Source organism: Trichoplax adhaerens, genomic scaffold (assembly GCF_000150275.1).
Source record: "Trichoplax adhaerens TRIADscaffold_16 genomic scaffold, whole genome shotgun sequence".
Lineage (NCBI taxonomy): Eukaryota > Metazoa > Placozoa > Uniplacotomia > Trichoplacea > Trichoplacidae > Trichoplax > Trichoplax adhaerens.
The window spans coordinates 38,966-59,251 of record NW_002060958.1 but is presented as its reverse complement, the minus strand read 5'-3'; the positions used below and the strand labels follow the sequence as shown (position 1 = coordinate 59,251).

General features: G+C 31.4%; 2 protein-coding genes across 2 annotated transcripts; one reads left to right on the top strand and one right to left on the bottom strand.

The window, feature by feature from the left end:
• Window positions 1-828: 828 nt before the first annotated feature.
• TRIADDRAFT_60506 (uncharacterized protein) lies at window positions 829-9,567 on the top strand (the record flags this gene model as incomplete). The annotated part of the gene is made up of 29 exons (XM_002116549.1): window positions 829-957; window positions 1,152-1,241; window positions 1,479-1,547; window positions 1,662-1,730; window positions 1,951-2,117; window positions 2,211-2,345; window positions 2,449-2,705; window positions 2,943-3,010; window positions 3,099-3,240; window positions 3,334-3,368; window positions 3,583-3,753; window positions 4,454-4,558; window positions 4,690-4,724; window positions 4,851-4,894; window positions 5,022-5,107; window positions 5,609-5,668; window positions 5,796-5,852; window positions 5,980-6,040; window positions 6,144-6,194; window positions 6,364-6,434; window positions 6,517-6,693; window positions 6,904-6,996; window positions 7,082-7,118; window positions 7,300-7,379; window positions 7,719-7,792; window positions 7,894-7,945; window positions 8,492-8,578; window positions 8,789-8,880; window positions 9,513-9,567. The coding sequence occupies 29 exons, from the start codon at window positions 829-831 to the stop codon at window positions 9,565-9,567; spliced, it is 2,649 nt and encodes an 882-aa protein (XP_002116585.1).
• A 1,912-nt stretch (window positions 9,568-11,479) lies between these two features.
• TRIADDRAFT_60505 (uncharacterized protein) lies at window positions 11,480-20,190 on the bottom strand (the record flags this gene model as incomplete). Its single annotated transcript, XM_002116472.1, has 21 exons — window positions 11,480-11,795; window positions 12,495-12,615; window positions 13,246-13,330; window positions 13,611-13,682; window positions 13,764-13,838; window positions 14,398-14,439; window positions 14,565-14,676; window positions 14,852-14,931; window positions 15,898-15,966; window positions 16,096-16,308; window positions 16,929-17,030; window positions 17,178-17,315; window positions 17,573-17,839; window positions 18,006-18,054; window positions 18,142-18,239; window positions 19,030-19,086; window positions 19,212-19,299; window positions 19,399-19,523; window positions 19,668-19,779; window positions 19,855-19,961; window positions 20,152-20,190. 21 exons carry the CDS (start codon window positions 20,188-20,190, stop codon window positions 11,480-11,482), a joined length of 2,367 nt encoding a protein of 788 aa, XP_002116508.1.
• Between the last annotated feature and the right edge of the window lie 96 nt (window positions 20,191-20,286).

The following is a 20,286-nucleotide window of genomic DNA, read 5'->3' as shown; positions in this document are numbered from 1 at the left end:
ACTGTTTAAGAGTGTAAGGAAGATATAAAAGAGACAGAGGAACAACCGGACAGACCGTTTACACTGATACGTGACAATCCACCACTCGACAAAACGACACTGTACAGCGAGAGAGGGACAGCCGGACAATGCAGCTACAGTGTACAGTGTATAGTGTACCGTATTATACTGTACAGTATAGTACTGTAAGTGAGCGTAATTTTCGATGATGATTGCGTACAGTATAGTGTATCGTTGTAGACATACGGTTCAGTCAAGGTGACCAGTAATATAATCATCCAGTTATTTTTGAACAGCCTTAAAGTTTGCCTATCCTTCTACTGTACTGTACTACAGTGTACTGCAGTAGTGGAGTCGGATAGAAGCCATTCCAATTTTAGAATTATTTATGAGTACTTTGGGTCTAATTAATCTGAATATCTTGTGCACAGAAAGTTCATCCAGCCCCATCGATAAATCTGTGATGTACAGAAATTGATAATCTTAGTATAGAAATCTGCCATTTGATCAAGATTTCGATACTATGACCATGGATTACTAGAACATCTACTGTATCTTCGGCTAGTAGTCCATGTTATAGTCTACTACTATTGATTGATTCATACCGTATCCATACTAAACAGGGAAACATTTGCCGATTTCTAGTCTCTTCTCCGCAGTGGGGTGTTGTGCGCAAGTCTGCCGTAACTTAGCAACTAGGTCAAGCTTGCCGTAAGTTGGTTTACTACTAGTTTAATTGATAGTCAAAATTTCCTGTAGTGTTAAGGCGTATATGTATATGCAATCAAGACAAAAATTCGATCGTTTAATATTTAGATTGATAGCACGATGGCGCATACTTTAGATCGCCAAAATTTTTATGCTGGAGCTATCGTAAACAAAAGTAATCACAATAGGAATGCAGCCAAAATCAAAAAAGCTGCCGTTACCAAAACCGACGCACTATTGGATCATCAGGTATGATAGAATGAAGATTATCTTTCCGTTTTGTAAAGAATCAAAAAGAAACTCATGTTACCCTAATTCTAATAAATATTATACCACGCCAACTATTTTCGTATGCTAAAATCTAGTGTTGACTATCATTATAGCGAATAAATGCCACATACGATTGCTTATGATTGATCAAGCTAATGCTTTCTTGAAAACAGATAAAATTCATCAAAGAGAAGCAGGAGCAAATTTTACAAAAATTAGATACATTAACTAATGGATCTGGGAATACCTTAACGACAAAAGAGGTTAATATGGTTTACAATCGAGACATGCAATAGCCAATCAAGTCTTCGATGATATCATAGCTGTTAGCTTAATGCGAAATTGCTGTAGTGAATAGAACTTAACTTAATACTTCATCATACTATTGAAGCAGTGTTAACTGTAGTCCTCAAGTAGGGCAGTTTAGCTAAGCCTGATATCAAATTTTAGCGGTGAATTTGACTTTATTATTGATGTTTATTTTACTCATGTGAGCACAGTGTGACTTCTCTGAATCGCAAATTCAGTTAATGCAATCTGAATTAGCTGACATGGTAATCATGTTACAGGTAAGTCTTGTGCTAAGGGCCGACACTGCATTCTAAATATCCTACTCATGTTATATGCTATCATCTCAATATCTTGAATACTGAATATAAATTCAATCCGTTACCTATTTATAGACGGCAATAAAAATTCGTTTAGAATTAACTTATAGCAAAAAAGATCTCGAAAATGCTAGCGAAGAATCTGTAAGAATACTTGATAATAATGATAATTTAATCATATATTCGTATATCACTGACCCATACACGCTGCTTCAGTTTGCTTCATCACTGTCTATAAAACATCTCGTGATAATATCTAATTTTACTTTATCAGTATCAACCATGATATCATTTACAATTTATCATACTGTTAGTGACCATGATATCATTTACAATTCCATTTTCACCGTTTAATGTCCATTAGGTAAATGTAACAAGAACACGTGTACGTTGGCTAGAAGAGCGTCTAGAAACGATATTGGAAAAAATACAAATTAAAGAAACAAATATTGTAACACAAATCTTAAAAGTTGAAAAAAAAAGTACAAAAAAGAAACGTGTTGAACTTCCAGCTCAAACTAGTCTGGAAAAGTAAGTATAGTTAGGCCGTATAACTTCAACGTTTTATATACTTCAAATATACCAATAGAGTTTACAGCAGCAATATTTTATTATTATTATTAGAGTTGAATCAAGGCCTGGTACTATAAATGGTAATTATGCGGTGTCTCTATCAGATTATTCATTCCCTCACCATGCAGATTCAATAGCAGATTATCGACGAACCCACAACATCGAATCTGCTGCCTTAATACACAGGTAGCGACAAATGATTTTTTGCTTTGAACATGTCTCATATTAATGGATGAATATAAAATTATTGCTAAGCGCTGTTTTATCAATTTGTTACCATTTGAAAAAGCGAGGAAGATATCAGATCGAAATCTTCCCAAGTCTTTATAACCGAATTTTCAAGCGAAGCTGGTATTAGCGACGGATTTGATCAGTTATTGGAATCACAACATTTACATCAAAGTGTAAAGACGGATGTTAATCGATCTGTCGAGTACTGGCTATCGGAGCATCATCAGTTCGAGCGAATACCTAATGTTTATGAAGATAATTTGTTATCGTGGCATACACTCCCAATAGCAGTACCATCTACCCATGTTAAGAGACGTAAGTAGAATAATTGAGGATTAACAGATACGCTTGTAGTTAGATAGGTTGAAGTAGTTCTAAAATTTTATCAGTCTCTTGTCTCAGCTTTATATATTTCTTATCGTACTTTCTAACATATTTGTTTCAATAAATGGTAGAGTATTGTTCTCTGCTCAGCTAAACTAATTTCGCTAATTAGATCACGACTCATCAGTATGATTCAAGTAAATATGTGCCATTCTTTTTTCTATATAGATGAATTTCCCGCTAAAGGTCTTGCTTTAAAAATCAGCAAGCATGCTATAGATGCCGTCGATATTCACGTAAATTTTCTGCTCATATACTTAGCTAAAGTCATTATGTCCATACTTATATTCTATTTAATTTGGTATTAAATTAATACAATCTTAGAATATGGCTTTGGAAAAGTTGTCCAGGCGAGTCCGCCAGCTGTGTAATGCACTGTATGATGTAGCTCAAGATTCCATAAGTCCTCCCAAAAAAGTCAAAAAAATACTAAAAATGAAAGACACACGTATTGCTAATTTACATGGTATTGAACTTAGTGAATATCTTGATCTATAGAAATATTGTAACTGGAAACTAATGATTCATATTCTTAACAATTCTATGGTTTATATCCAAGATGAAGTCTATACGAAGAATGAGGACTATAGCAAAGTAAGAAATATTTATGAGACGTTATTACAACGTAGCTTTATCAACTCTAAATAACACTCTGGCTTTTAACACAGTCGATATCATTCATGAGCTTATTTTTTCTAGTTACCATTTCCGTTAAGCCTGAATATTAAATTTAATTACCGTATTCTATAATTGTATTTGTAAGAATGTTTCTCTTACAATTTGATCAATTTGATCGTTCTTACTACAGACAATTCATGACGATGCTAGTCACGGTAGCGTGATAACTTCTATAAAAGATAGCCTTGCTCTGCCGTATATTACACATGGTCGTACATTTAGTTCAACGGATGGTCAAACAGAAGCCGGTGTAAGCTATAGGCCTCAATCAGTTAGTAATGTCAAGTATCGAATAACAAAGGTAACGACTGGAACAATCTTCATTTCCCCAGGCTAATTTATAAATTAAGTTCGTAGTAAATCCCTTTATCATGTGATCAGTGCAGCTTGTCACGATTAAGCAGTTTGGTGAAGCTAGTTTCGTTACAGCGTTAAGAATTACCTCGACTTCAGTAGCTAAACTAATATATCTGATGAAATTATAAGCGTAAAAAGTTATCCAGTAATTAAAATACATTCGTGTTAATAAAACTATATTTAAATTCTTATACAGCCTTATTTGAATCTATAAGCCGCAGGAATTATCATTTATTATTGTTTATTTGAATTAGAAAGTTGCAATGGGAAGCATATTATGAAAATAGTTTTTAACTATAATTTTAGGTTATATACAGACTTTAATCAAAACAAAAATAGGATATAGACATCGTAATGTTGCTAACGATTTTGATTAGAATTTAACTGCTTGGAATAGTGTTATTAAATTACTTAATCGACTTGGGTCTGCCGCAGAAAAGAAATGTCTTAATAACATGAAACTTCGATATTGACTAGAAGTATACATGTAGTTTTAATCAGATTAATAGATGTGATGATCAGAGCAATCGAGAAATTGTACATTAATCTTTTGAAGTCCATTGAGTTACAGATGTAGCACAATAATCCTTAAACATTAGCCTTAACTGAATGATTTATAAATTTCATTTATCAATTAATTTCAGCAAATAAATCAGCAATTTCCTCAGGAAGTTGCGGGATGGTATCGATTCTCTGACGATCTAGGAAATATAAAGCGTGTGACAAACGGGGCATTATACGATGAACCAGTGAGTAATTATTTCATACTGAACAGGAATAAACTATTACCAAAGAGTCTCCTGATCTAATGCACTTTGCCTTGAAGCCGTGATCTATATAAGTTATTATCAATATGTAAATTAATTCTTACGTTACGCAGGTCAAGGAAAAAGTGAAAGAATATCAGCCACGACAGTAAGTAAAGCAACAAATTGGCAATTTAGTACTATAATGCTATCGTAGATATAATTTCTCTCATGTGCTATATGCAATTGCTTGATAAAGGATTGCCTTGAGTAATTTAACTTTCTTGCTTTATAGGCGAACAAAATCCATTAAGGCAGTCGCTAAAATGCAAATCTTAGGTATAGGAACATAAGAGATATCGACTGAAAATTAGCAACCGATATTTGATATATGAGAATCTATTTAGGATAATAGTCATATAGACGGTAGCATAAGTCTAGTATCTAATGCAAATTTATATTACAGGCAGCAGGACCAGAACTTTATCAGGGACAAATAAGTTATCTAAGCCAAAAATTCCTCATGATAGTAAAAAATGGGAACGAATAGAGGTAGAATTTATCGTAAAACCTGCCGCTATGTGCGTCCTTGCATTTAGGATATTTTTAGTTTAAACAAATTGCACCATTAACAATCCATGCCTTCATTAAAAGCATGATAACAGCTTTATGAAATACAACCATAATACATAGCATAGACTTTCTGCTTAAAGTAGCAAATAATTCACTTCTTAAACGAATAGATTAATTCAAAATCATGTCGATGCGTCCATTGGAGTATGCCCACATATAATAGCGATTCTAGCTAAATCGTTGTGATATCACTTTAATAAATGGTTGGTAGAATTTCATTCTTAAGCCACTAAAAGCATTACTGTATTATAAGTGTTCAGAAGACATTAAGACCACCAGCAGGCGTTTTAGCAGTACTGCAGATAAAGTTTTTCTCATGTTAGAGCTCCTCTTAGTGCCATGAAATAAACTATTTGATTATAGAAAAAATGCTTTAAAATATTTATTTACTCTACTTTCTTGTTCTCTGTTTTGTGTAAGGACCTTATTCAAAGCGGCCTTGCTTCATCAAACGCAACAATAAGATTTGAAGGTGCCAAGGTAAATGAAGAAAAACGATTGTATCAATATTATATTTCTATCGTCTACTAGGGTTATCCACTATAATGCTTTAGGAGATCTTCTTTTTAATGTGTCTTTATCCCTAAATATCCCGATTTGCTTACAGAATTTGGGTTTATTGGATTGCAATGATCGACATATCGTTAAGGCATTGGCAGAACTTGTAAGAAATTTTTTCCATCATTACCTGCTTATTTAATGAATACCAAACGTGATAATAAAAAGTTACTGGTGCGATTATTTCGCTTCCATTCGACCCACTTAACCTGCTATAAAACGTTAACTAATAGGTTAAAGAAGATGATGACAAATTAGTCCGGTATGAAGCAAGCAAATCCATGCTCTTAATAGGTTTGTAAAATGGATTGAAGATCATTTATACTACAAATAATAGCATCCTGTACAATATCTGGCAGGAAATAATATTTATTTCATTGGCAATAAAAATTTGCAGGTTCATGGGAAGACTGTGCTATGCTCGTATTGACTAAATTCCTAAGAAAAGGTAGGATGGGCGAAAATTTAGATCAATAGATACTTATATTACATCATTTAAAAACGTATTTTCCGTCAACCACTTAATCGTAAACACTGCTTTTATTGGAGATTAATGTTACTATCAATCTCTAAAGATTTAGAAATAATCATAGTGTGCTAATTCTTATTTACATTAGGGAATACTCTAATAAAAAGAGATATAATGGCTACGATAATGAAAGCTAAAGACATTCAGTACATTATTAAGGTAATCAAGTTGCTGACATTCTAAAACTACTTATATACGAAAGGATGATAACCACATACTTTTTTTATATTTTTAAAACTAGAAATCTAAAGGATTTCAGTTGCTAAAGCTAGAATTAGATGCAATAGCCGGCTCAGAAGATGAAGATTTATCCTACCAAGCAGCTCTTTGCCTAGGTAGAATGTGTGTATCAAGTTCTACGGCAAAGCAACGCTTACTTCGATGCTTGGATATCGAGCTAGGTCCTGTTAAAGCGAAGGTAGTTTGCTTTAGAAGTTGCGGATAATTTTACCTTTCATCACTTTCACTACCACTTTTACTATCACACCTATTTGTCAATCTGCTCCATAATCTTCATCGCTATTGAATGATAGTTAATATCTTCTGGAATTTTACTATCGTAAATGCCTCTGTAAATGAGCCCACCAACTTGATTCAACTATCAAAATTATACTCTACATCAAACTAGGCATTAGAGACCTTAATTAAGCAATTTAATGTCAAATCCTCAAAAGTTATTGAAAATGTCCTCCAGCAGCTACAAAAATCGTCGAAATGGGCGGTAAGTTGATGTTTTATGATCTAGTACCGGATTTTAGCTGTGTTGATAGACTCTAACCAGATAAATTGTAATTTTTTTCCTCTAGCATCGAGTTAGCGCATGTAGGCTTTTGGGTAATATTGGTGAGTAATCTTCTATTCCGTAGCTATTACCAAGATCTATACTAAAATGATGATTGCATAAAAGTTCTTTTAGCAAGAATTTAGAATAGTAATAAAGTTTCTAAACATTTAAAATCTTGACGAGAAAAATAGACAACCAACGTTCGATAATTTTAACTTATACGAGTATTTCTTATATTAGGTCGATTACATGCGCTAACTTTCGACGCTGACAGGATTTTTATCATTCTCCAGCGCCTTTTATGGGATGATCCTAGCAAGGTTGGTTGAGTTAAGAAAAACGAAATGAATATTGAGAAATACTAACGTTGCACTAGTCGATAATAATGCATTTGTGCAATGCATATTACATCAGCATCTTAAATCTAAAGTAGTTATTACAAAATGCTTACTGATCATGTAATTTATGTGATTTCGTAATTTATTTGGATATGCATTAAAATGTATCATTGATTCTAAAAAGTGATAGAAAAGTAAGAATAAAGTGAGAAATAAAAGCTACATTTGGTAGCCTTTTCTGATGTCGAATGTAGATTTAAGCCAGATATCCGCAATTCATTGATATTTTTCTTTTATCTTTGACGTAAAATAACCCGATAGGAAGTGCGAAAGGAAGCTGCTGAGACTGTGAAAGAACTGAAACTGAAACATGAAATGATTGAATCTATCTTTGAGTAAGCCAATGTTGACGATATAAACCAACTTCTATGATTTATAACTCTAATTTATCATGATGGTTTAAATACTAAATTCAAATTTAATTCGTAAACCAAAGGCGGCTGGAAGATGCGAGCAGTAAAGTTCGTGCACAAGCTGTTAAATCTCTTGTAAGTACCCCATATGATATAATGTGAACCCAGAGATATTCCCTTGATAACAACTTGTTCAATGCCAAAACATGTAAAAAAATAATATTTAAACGTTTAAAGCTCATTGCAGTGGTCGTTAATCACATATTGAAATATGAGTGTTAGAGAACTTAATATTTCAATGATTACAGGTACGCGTAATAAAAACTTAAAGCTCTATGATATTGGTATGCTTGCTCTACTACAGCTCTCACTTAACCTTCTAATTTAAAGCAAGCTTGGCAAAAAGGGCAGTTTTTATGCTAAAAAAATAACGATAGGGATATCAGTTTATTGGTCTAATAAATTGATTATATGATCAAGGCAATATTGCTGCAATTTTACCTGTAAAGAAGCATAATCATATCCAGTCCTTCGTATATCGGCATCTATTTTTTATTTATTCCTGTTAAATTGAAATCTGATCACAAAGATAGTGGCCGATATGATGCTAGGAACTGGAATTAACATTTCCAGGTTCTCATACACAGTGTCTAAGCAATATCCCGCTTTTTCTTTATTTAGGCGACTTTAAAGCTAGATACTGAGAAAGATATTAAAATCTTATTAGAAATTGTGGAATTAGATTCTAGTATCGATGTTCGAGTTCAGGTAAAAATTTTCAGATTACTGCCTTACAGCTATAATTTAATTATGACGAAAAATTAGTTTACAACATTTTTCATACACGCTATCCACTAACTAGTTGGGTAAAATTTACAACAGCTTCTAAGATAGACAATAAATCTTCAAATATATGAGTATTAATTCTATTAAGCATTCTTTACGTGTTAAATTTAACATGGTTTATTCTTTCGATAGGCCATACGAGCATTTAGCTATATGATGATTAAAGATAAAAGAGTCATTAAGAGCTTGCGAGACAGGCAAAAAGGAGATGTGGTTTTAGCAAAGTAAGTTTAGAAATTAAGCTTAAAGATCCTTGATATCCAATCGTCTCATATGCGATTTATTATTTCCAATTTTCAGAGAAGCAGCTGCAGCTCTTAAAATTATTCTCAGCGATGTGAAGAAAAAGTTAGAAAAATAGATGATTTTATTCTTTAATCCTCTTCACTGGAATCAATTATTGTAGAATATATCAAAGAATACTTATTATATCGGATTTTAGTATCGTTAATGTTTGCCATAGCTTTAAGTAAAAGATTCCTGGCAGTTAATATTTTGCATCAACTCCATCCAGATGGAAGCCGCCATTGAATCTATTGAAATTTCAACTATTGTACATTCCTTCTAAAGGAGTATATAAACTTTGCATCGATACACAAAATTATAGGATCATGAGGTTAAATCTAAATTTGCATTACATGGCGATTACTAATGAAGATTCTTAAAAGATCATTTACTAAACAAATATTTATCTACTATTAAGTGCAATGTAATTGGCAGTGAGCGAATATAAACGTGTATCTAATTTGTATCCAGCAAGTAGAGAATATACATATTTTACTCGCAAAGAAAATGAAGTAACATTAATTACTAAATGCATTTTATATAAGGCTTTTCTACATGTATTTTCAAATAGGTTTTTAGTTAACGAATTTGTAAGCTATGCGCTAATTTTTACTCATCCTCCATAAATCTTTTGGTTTTGGATCAAACAATAAGATGAAACCATCTCTAAAATCATGCAAGGAATTATCTGAGCATAATTTGAAATATTTTTTCTATAAATTTATTTATTCGAAAGCTATCTTACTTCCAACAGAATACGTATAATTCATTAAAATTAGTTTCATAAGAGCTATTATTAATACTCAGGGTTATTTCGCGAAATTTTCGCAGATAATAAACTGATCATTATCTTGAAGTTTATAAGTCCAGCTTAGAATACTTAAATGTTTAATGTTTTGATAATAACTGCTACACATACTGCTAAGTAAGTAATTAACTTTTAGACTAGATACCGGTAAATAATGCCGGCAATATCAATGCTGTAATGCAACCATCTTGAAATCAACTACGCTCTTAAACAGCAAAAGGAACTTTTAAAAAGTGCAAATATAATTACACGCCTATAGTAAATATAACCACCATTAAATTTGTTGGCATGGTATTTCATGCACTATCCTATATTATTTAATGGCTTGGGCTGTAATGCTCTTAAGGAAGAGAAACTAGCTTTTAGAGCAAAATCCGCCATACCCTGGATATCATACTGAAATATGGCAATCTTGAAAAAGTAGTAGTCTTTTATACAAGGAATAAATTCAACATAATAATTGACAGCGACAGCATTATTAAAATGTTCCTACTTGAAATTATGGCATGTGAAATACTTTAGTGCTCACTAAAGCTCACCTAAGATATTACATATAGACTACGGTAATGTTTGTAGGAATAATCTTAGATATCGTTATCTTTCGCGGATATGAGACATCGAGCTGGCTCTTGAAATTATTAATGAAGCTAAATGCCACCTCTGAGAGATCAAGATTGAGGATACTTATTATTATATCGAGAAAGCAATGATATATATGTTTTCATCTAAAGCATACTCTGATCACGCTTTCATCAGAATCAACCTCTGAACGAGCATAATTTTAGGGATAGTGGAACAGGAAGCACTAAGATCTAGCTTGTGCGAATCAAAACATATTTCTTGGATATCTGTAAGCTACCAAACAATAAAGATTTTGAAAATCTCTAATTCATAAGTAAAGAAAACTTAATAAACCTTAAGGATAAGCAGAATAATTTTCATATTCATTATCTCGACCGTTACCAAAATCAGTGTATTTCAGGATCGGCTATGAAACTGGATCAATTTTGCTCGCTTAGATAATTGTACCCTGAAATATTAGCCAGTCTATCATAACTACTGACAAAGTTACTTAGAACAATCAATATATCTCCAAATTAGAAAGATTTAAAATGATGTTCCTTATACTAACGGATCGATAAAATTCCTATTTAAAGATTATTAACAATAAATAGTAAGCAGTATATGCGAATCATGTCTATTTTATTTCTGCTCCATATTGTGAAAGTAATAGCTAAGAGAAACATATCAAAAAGAAAGTTATAAAATTGAAACCTGGCTAGTACAATAAATAGTTTCAAGTAATTTATATCATCCTAAGTGCTTTGAAGCATTGATAATAAATTCTTTCCTGATAGATAATGTAAGCAGCAATCATAGGCCTAAATAGATCTTACTGTGTGTGTAAGTTCTAATAGCAAAGTAACATAAAACATAACTTTTATGATAATCAGTGCTGAATTTACTTTTACTGTTATACTAGCCAAATATTAGCTAATAGCCCTCTTATTTAAAGATGAAGCAAGAAAATACTATCAAAAATCAATAAGTAAAACCAAATTTCATAAATATGAGGTTCTCATACTACCCGCACATAAAGAAATCGAGTCAAAATCTAGAGCAAAGTTCCTTTTACTTGACCAAAAAGAGTCGTATCAATCTGTACTAATCGAGTTGGATAATGCATAAATAGCATTGGTAGTAAGCAATATCTTTAATTGTGCTTAAATTCACTTATTTCGAGCATCCTCTGCAGCATCACAAGCCTTTCTACGGAATGCAATAAATTTTTTAGCATTTGGATCATCATCGACTCGATCATCAATAAGATTAAAAATCTCTCCTGATATGCATGGCATAGATAATTTTAAATTCAGTTCAGGTATTTCTTCTTGATTTGCATCCTTTCTGTTGTCAATAATGGTGATATCTTTCATCAGAATAACGCTTTCGCCACCGTAATCATTCCTACTAATCATGTCTTGATCCATCACTGTAAATAAAACGGCAGTTCCGGACGTCTGAAATAGCGCTTTATCGATAATGCTATAAATTTAGAAAGAATAATTTAGCTGTAAGCTTTGCTTCGATATATACTTAAATTTAAAGATTCAATTCTATTGTATATGTCGAATATCGGTTTGTCTTAAATAAGCAGCTAGAATATAATTTGTTATCAAAACATCGGAAGCTACTAACACAATTTTCATGTTATGCTTAGAAATTAAATGGTATAAATTAGGCTGGAGATTCTATTGGCTAAAAATTATAATTTTATGCTATGCTTGAAAATTAATGATGTAACGGGAAGAATGGCTTGATTAAATATCCTGCGTATTCAATTAGCTAAGCACCATAACTTCCATAGCATGCTTAAAAATTGATGGCATAGTACGAAGAATTAGCTGATTATTAAGCATCCTGTACATTCTATTAGTTATGAGAAATAACTTCCGTGTTTTGCTTGGAAATTAATAAGAAGACATGAAGAATAAGCGATCAAATATCTAGCAGATTCTGTTGGCTAAACACTATAATTTTCATGTTAAACTTAAAAATTAATAATGAAATACAAACAATGAGCTAAAGATCCTACATTTTCTACTGGCTATACGTTACAATTTTCAAAACCTATTGTGAAAAGATATTGTCGTGCATGATATTGGTTCCAGCAGATGGGGTTTATCAATTATATTTTAGTAAAGCAATAATATTTGCAATACCTAATTTACAGGGTCTACTTACAAGGTAAATGTTTCTTCAAAGACTGGATTTAATGTCTTTTTGCATACTTTAGTCTCTTTGTGTGAGCATGAGAAAAGATTCTCTGGGAGCAGATCAATAACGACATACGGATCGCTTAATCCTATTAATATGAGAATGAAATTCATGTTAAATATTCTTAATCTCAAGTCTGTAACAAGATTTATCGTTTTCGTATTGTAAGGATGGAATCAGATGACAATAAGACTAAATTCTAATCTTATAATGTATAAAATCATAATGATTGGAAGCAAATGTGAAAAGTTCTAAATTCGTAAAAAAGTAAGATACATTATAGCTCGAAGGAAAAATTCTAAAATAAATTACTATTATCTGAAAATTAGCTTTCAAGATTATTAAAGAATTACGCTAGTCGGAAGAAAAGATGAATGATTTAACCCTATATAGTTTTTAGATAATAAATGGAATTACTTTAGACTAAATTACATCCAAAATACGAGAAAGAATCAAATATCTCCAATACAAAATCTGCTAATTGCTAGATTCAAGTATACAAGTATTATATCGCATCATCCAACAAGAACAACTAGTCAGTCTAAATGATTAGTTGATAGAAAGTTTAAATGTGAATATTACCGTTAGAATCCAGTGCTAGTAAATTCTTGGCATAGATGACTATAGAATTTAAGATATTAGCCTTTCAGAATGCTATTCTAGTTAATTTTAGTTAATTGAAGTAGAAAATAACGCTGGTAGGGCAAAAGCAATTTACCGTTGACAGAAAGTTTATGCTGGGATATATCATAGAATAATTTTACTGCTAATGAACCAAGGTTTTCCTCTTGCTTTGCTTTAAGCTGTACAAATCAAAATATGTTTTAGAAATTTTGTAATAAACGTAACACCATCTAATAAAAACTTAGTACTTCTCGTTTCCAAGCAGCACCGCATTTATTTTATTTTATACAGTATGTACAAACTACATTACAAAGGAAACAAATATAAAGTCGTAAATGACTCTTATTTGATCAATCTAAGGAGCCGATTTCTCTTTCATAGTCGGTAGACATCTTAATTGATGTAATCACAAGGAAATCCTAGAGTATAATGGATTCTTTTATAAACCTGATTTTTTACCTTCTCTTCAAAATAAAGTCCAATAAGTCTAGTAGTATCCAATTTAGCCACATTTAAAAATTGCACCGTTTGCTGAAAAGGAAAAGTATACCATTTTTAAATCAGGTTAATTTAACCATTTTAAATGGAATATAAACTATTATATTAACTTACTACGTAGAAATGATCATTTTCGATAGTAACAAGATCGATACCATCTCCTCCATTAAAAAAGAAATCTTTCAACACCTAGAGTAGAAGAAACTTGTCAGTTTTACTAAACTAAAATGAATATTCTAGCCCTAAAAATAGCTTAATAAGCTGTAGGAAGTCTCTAAGTGTTATATAAAATTGTAAATTTAACATTGCATGTGCGATATAGTAGACTCACTGCAATCTTAAGATTATGTTATGTACTTATCCGTACTAAATAGTCACAGTAAATATTGGAACATTGGTTAGGAATATCTTATTAAGATGATTGGAAACAACAGATTATGCTGGTTATTGGGTGCTAGACTAATCAGAAATTATAGACATAAATAGAACTGACTGATAATGTGTATAAACAGGAAATTTAATCTCCAAGTGTTAGTTAGTCTTATTCTTGGTTGAAAGAGTAGATAATGTAATAAAAGAACATTATAAGTTATTGAATTTTGATCATTTCTGATATTGAGGCACTTTATCATAACAAGATGTATCCAACAAAATTAGACTAAAAACAATAATTACTAATTTGTGGGAATGATAATGAATAAATTGATTGCATTATGTGCGGCTTATTTATCTTCTTATAGTAACAAACCTGTTGACAATCCCATAGCCTATTATAAACTTCCATCATTGTCTGTTCAATAGGATTAGTTGAGGTATTAGACAATAATCTTACATCAGATAATTTTATCCGGCATCTTCAGTATCTTAAATTGTGAAGTTTAAGTACGCTACGGTTAAATGATGGTAAAATCTTACCATAGACTTTGTATCAGACTTAAAGGAAAATAGAGAAGTTTTCTGCTCTCCTACTTTTAGTGTAATTTGATAAAGGCATTTCATGGTAACATCTACAATTTTAATATTAAAGCTAAAGGAGGAAAATAAGCAATATCTATAAGTTCAAAGACAATGTCTCGATAAAGATAATAACATAGGAAATATTTACAGTAAATCAACCCGAAAACTTTAGAATAGATAATAATCTGCATAGATATGCAATTATTACTCTATTACAATTTTTGATTCCATAATCACTTAAATACCTATGGTAGACATCTTTGAATAGGCATTCCTGCAATTTGATGGAATTTTCTTGCAGATAGCTAAGCAGTGGAGATATTGCCTACAGTTTAAAACAAGAAATGATGTTATCGAAATTCATTTATAAAATAGGATAGTTACAAAATGCGAACAAAAATTTGCAAAGAATAAGCTATCAAGAAGTTGGGAAATCGCATCGAAATTTTTATGATTTAAAGATTGATCAGATTAGAAAAAAGGTCAGATACCAAAATAGAATAATTAAGACCACTATTGAGACATGAATATCTATTTTTCAACGCCATGTAAAACAATATTCCGTCTAATGTTTGTGGATTGGAAGTTGCATATAAGGCAAGCAGGTCCGATACGATTGTATTATGGAACTAGTTCAGGATGTAAATATGCTCGTAAATTATTATCTAGCTAATAATTATTATGCTATGGAAATTTCAGGTCAAAATTTCTGTATCTCGTAAAGAAAGAATAAATGTAGGATGATGCACTACGCATAAATCCACCAAGAAATGATTATGCAATATAGTTACAAAACCGTATTTAAGCATTCAATAGTTTGGAGATGAAACAGCCTAAGTACTAAGTAAAGTATAGGATAGATACTACATATATATCTGCAAATCATACTATCATAAATTTCTATATAAATATTGATTGTAATATTTGAAAATAAAACAAGAGATAAATAAAAGGCAAGAATAATTGCCATGTATAACTCATTTACTAAGTGATCTAGCAGTTACAAACTAGTATAGAAATATTTATTCATTTCGTAAAGATTAAGTGAAATTGAGAAAGGTCAGATATTAAAAATTTACGGATGAAATATCATATGCTAGAAGATTTAGTACTGTTTCGAAAAATTCACATACTGGCATGAGAGGGCCACGATATACGCGTACAGTATATGCGTATGCTAATAAAATATTTCTCAATCTGAGTTTTAGGCCAAAATGTCCATAGCTGGAACATTAAACAAGTTAAAAGCATAAACGTAAAGCATTAGAAGCTATGGCCTTCGAATTTATACCTGATTAACATTGACAGTCGGCGGCGATGATGAAAACGTCTGCAAATGCTTGTAAATGTCAACTTCCATCTGCATTAATTAAAATATCACAAATCATGAGAAGATTTATTTCCAAATCAACTTTTAATCGAGATTCGCTTTACAAATATAAAATATCATCAATAGCTCAAAATTCGCAGCAAGCAATCTACTATGTACCTTTTTTCCAACTTGATCGATCATAATCACTGTTTTGTTCATTAAATCGTCATCAGCACCTTTTAAAATATTTGTCAGTACAGTTCGAAAACGGTCTTGTTGATCACGGCCATGATGTGATAAATTTTCAATCGCTTGATCGAAATTTAAATCCTTTGGTAGTGATTGCAAATTTCTTCGAATATGATCCAGGTTATTTAATGTTATACACAGCTAGAATCCATATTTATCCGGTGATTGATTCCAGATAAAACCGAGTGATTAATCAATAGTGCTAGATTTAATCCTTTATACTTGATAGCTAATATTCCAAGATTTATTCATGCATATTCGATACTATACTGCACATAATTTATAAAGCGTATACTGTAGGTGGCTGTTTCAAAAGTTTTAAAAATAACGAGTATAAAGAAAATTAACTCCAGAAAATGTCGAACAAGACTAATAATACACTATAAATTTCATTTACTGGAAATTGGAAAGTACCGTAACTGCAATAGTACGATATGCCTTTCATTGCAACTTTGCTCGCTCTAATTTCTACGAAAGTGAATTATATCCAGTTTATGACTATTTCTAAGATTATTTAGAGTATCTAAATACTCAAGATATTTCGTCATTTACGGTAGATAGCATTTTGAAATATCATTTATACACGTAGACGCAAGAAGGAAAGATTGGATCAAACGATGATCCAATTTAGCTCATAATAGCTTTCCTACGATGGACTATATTGATTTTAGTATAATTGTAGGTCTCTACTATATCTGGTACTACTTCCTCATACTATCTGCAATTTTAGATTTTCTGAATTGGCTTTAGTTAAAGTATACCTGTTCAGTAATATCAAACGAACCAACGTCATCGTAGAATTTAGCTACTTTCAGGCGGTTATCAAGTAGATTTCCATAAAAGCAGCCAGCATTGGCAATATTCTAATAAACAGAAAGGAAATAGCTATTATGTTAGATTGGGGTCTAGCAAGGAAACACAACTCAATTTTAAATGATCAGCAATGGGTTAATGTTTCTAAAAAAGTCAAATAACACTTAATAAAGGTAGCTAAGCTTGTGTTTACGTACATCAACAATTTTAGAAACGAATGCGAATGCCTCATCAGGTTCTGGCCATGCAATATTTTTCCACAGCTGACAAGTTTTATTGAATAGGCCAGCAGTATCGACAGCAGAAGACGAAAACTTGAAATTGGAATCAACAACCTAGATGCAATCAGGTATAACCTTGGATAATCAGTTATTTTGCATCTGCTGCACAATAATATTATAATTTTCAACTATATTTTATAAAAATGCAAAAGCTAACCCAAACTATCTAGTATCATAATTGTTAAAATATGAAATTATCTTATCTATAGTATATGCGAATATTTGAACTGGTGCAGAAAATGAGACACGATCTAGTCAAGATTTAATTAGCGCATCAAGATGAATTCTAAAAGTTATTTCCCTACATTTACCTCTTCAAGTTGGACGGCTTTTGTAATTCGTTCCTTAGTATCTCGAAAGTCGTTACGAATTAGCACTTCTAATAAGCACCTGGACCATAAATGAATGGAGTCTAGCTGTAATGGAATTGATTTAGCACTTTCGCTTAAATGAGCCCGGTAAATTGCCAGGCCTTTTAATGTAAAATATAGATCGGAAACTAATTGATCAATCTTCTCCGATGTAACAAATTCTGATTTGTCGAATCTAGCAAATAGCCTTTTAGCATCTTCACTGATCTGGTTAAGAAGATTACAAGATCCAGAATAAATTTTCTGCTGAATTAATAAGATTTCTTATATACTGGTACTTGGAAATCAAGTTGCATAACTCAAATTAGTAGTTTAAAGAAATCAGTCAACTTAAAAATTTAATAATATTCACTATTCCTATGCAATATCGTACCACTTTATCAATAATTAGGAAGCAATCCGTGAAGTAATCATCACAAATCCTAATGCAATGGAATTTTGTTCAATGATAGATTAGAATCTCACAATAACATCACTTTAAAGCATAGGTTCAATATAATTCTTCTTACCGTGAAAACACCTTGTTATAAAATAACTTGGACACCTTTAAATCCACATACATCTTTTGAACGAGTTCTCGAAAGAGTTGAAACTCTTTAGTAAGAGTCTGAAAACATAATAAGTATGTTAAATCAAATCAACTAGGTAGAATTTGCTATAATTACAAGTCAAGATAGGCTTGATTAGGTAAATGCTGCATTCCTGCGGTAATATAGACTATGAATCAATTTTTGTGTCTTGCGAATTATTCTTGAAAATTTAGCATTTAGCTAGCGAGTAGCAAGCAGCATTTTGTCATTTTATGACTTCTTAAATCAAGTTTTTCGTATCTTTTAGCCTTATTCTCACTAATTAAACAAGATTAATCGCCAAAAGTAGATTTACACATAGCAGCTAATTCTATAAGGGTTAATTATTCGAGTTTGGCTAGTAATAATGAAAATTGCATCATATTGTATCTGTGCAAAGATACTTTTTAATCTGATACCTTATTCCTATACGAAGAAATATTAGTCTTGCTGCAAGGCTCTATAGCGCAGTATAGGACTAGAGAGTAAAATAATTACATCTCACTATTTATGGGTTTATCAGTAAAATTTTTTTGTAACTTTGCAGTCTACTATTGCTCAAGTTTTAAGTGGTTCAGGTAAACGATGAACGTATGGCTATAAGCTAATTCTATCTGACTTGGTATAAAATTTATAATTTCTCATCTAATCAATATAATTATTACAAAAACTACTAATATTATCAAGCTCTGAAATTACAAGCTACTACAAGCTCAGTTATGCTATAAGCTGTCTATGATAATTAATAAAAGCATTCAATGTCATTATTCTAGTATATTGCAGAGCTAACCAGTAAATTATAACATCATTCTCAGATCATTATTTTACCTTAGCTTTAGCTACAATAAGTTCTCGCTGAGTGTAATACCAAGATTCTGTTCCTTTCTAAATAGTGAAAGCAATAATTAATCAAACATTAACTAGAATAGAGACGAATCTCTTGATTAAGAACTTATCTAGTAGCTGATTCTTGTATCCTATTCTATCTATCAACACATAAAAGCTGATACCTTGCAAGCATTTTGTATATCTATCTTTAAATTAGGTTTCTTGCGCCGTTGTTGAAATTTTTTCATACTATAAATTAACTTTAAAATGCTAACAAAACCATCAATATCAGATCAGATTGGCACATAATACGGTATTTTTCCAAATGAAAGCATATTTACGCTTTCATAATCTATAGTGTCTACTTACCCAATTAATTCTGGCAGTGCACTGAGATTTTGAGTATCATTTTCAGGCATTAAGTCCCTCACATGATTAAAGAATATCATAGAGCGATCTACGAAGGCTTCTAATCCAATCACTAATTCCTCGTGCTAAAGAAAGGCATAAATTGTTGAAAAAATTTTCTAATGTGACAAACTGATAATTATAAAGTAAAGAAAAATTTGTTAATCTCAATTTATTTCCAATACAATGTTCGATTCTGATTTTGATTAATATTAAATTTGAAGACAAACCATATCTGGGCTAAAGTCATCAAGTGAGGCAATAACTTTTTTGAGCTCATTTCCTAATACTTTATAATCCAAAGGTTTGACATCGTTAATATAGCACTGGCATAGTATGGAACTAGAATAGGAAAATACAATAAAAGTTTATTTTTCAAAGATATAGGCATACATGTATAAGTTTAAATCAACGAACCAAATAGCCTGCTGCCTAAAAGGAATATCATAATGCATTGCAACTTCGCTTAAGACGCCTTTAGCGAGTTCTGACAATTGACAATTCCAGATTAAGCCGTACTTATCCTAACAAACAAGATTTTAATAGTCAAAAATATGATATATATTTTACTAATACAGGACAGATAATGAGAATTCATCTACAGGATTATATATTTATTATTTTAAATGCAAATTAGAAAGTAGATAAATGAGATAGCAGCCTGTTTCAGTTCGTTTATATGTTCATGTGGCAATAATAAATTTGTACAGATACCTCATGAGTTACCGTAATTGATTTTAATATATTCTTCATATTAGCATATTAATAGTTGCAAATGTTGCTTTTTCATATATTATGCTGATTAATTCCGTGCTTATATTAATAGCAGTTCAATTGCAATACAGATAT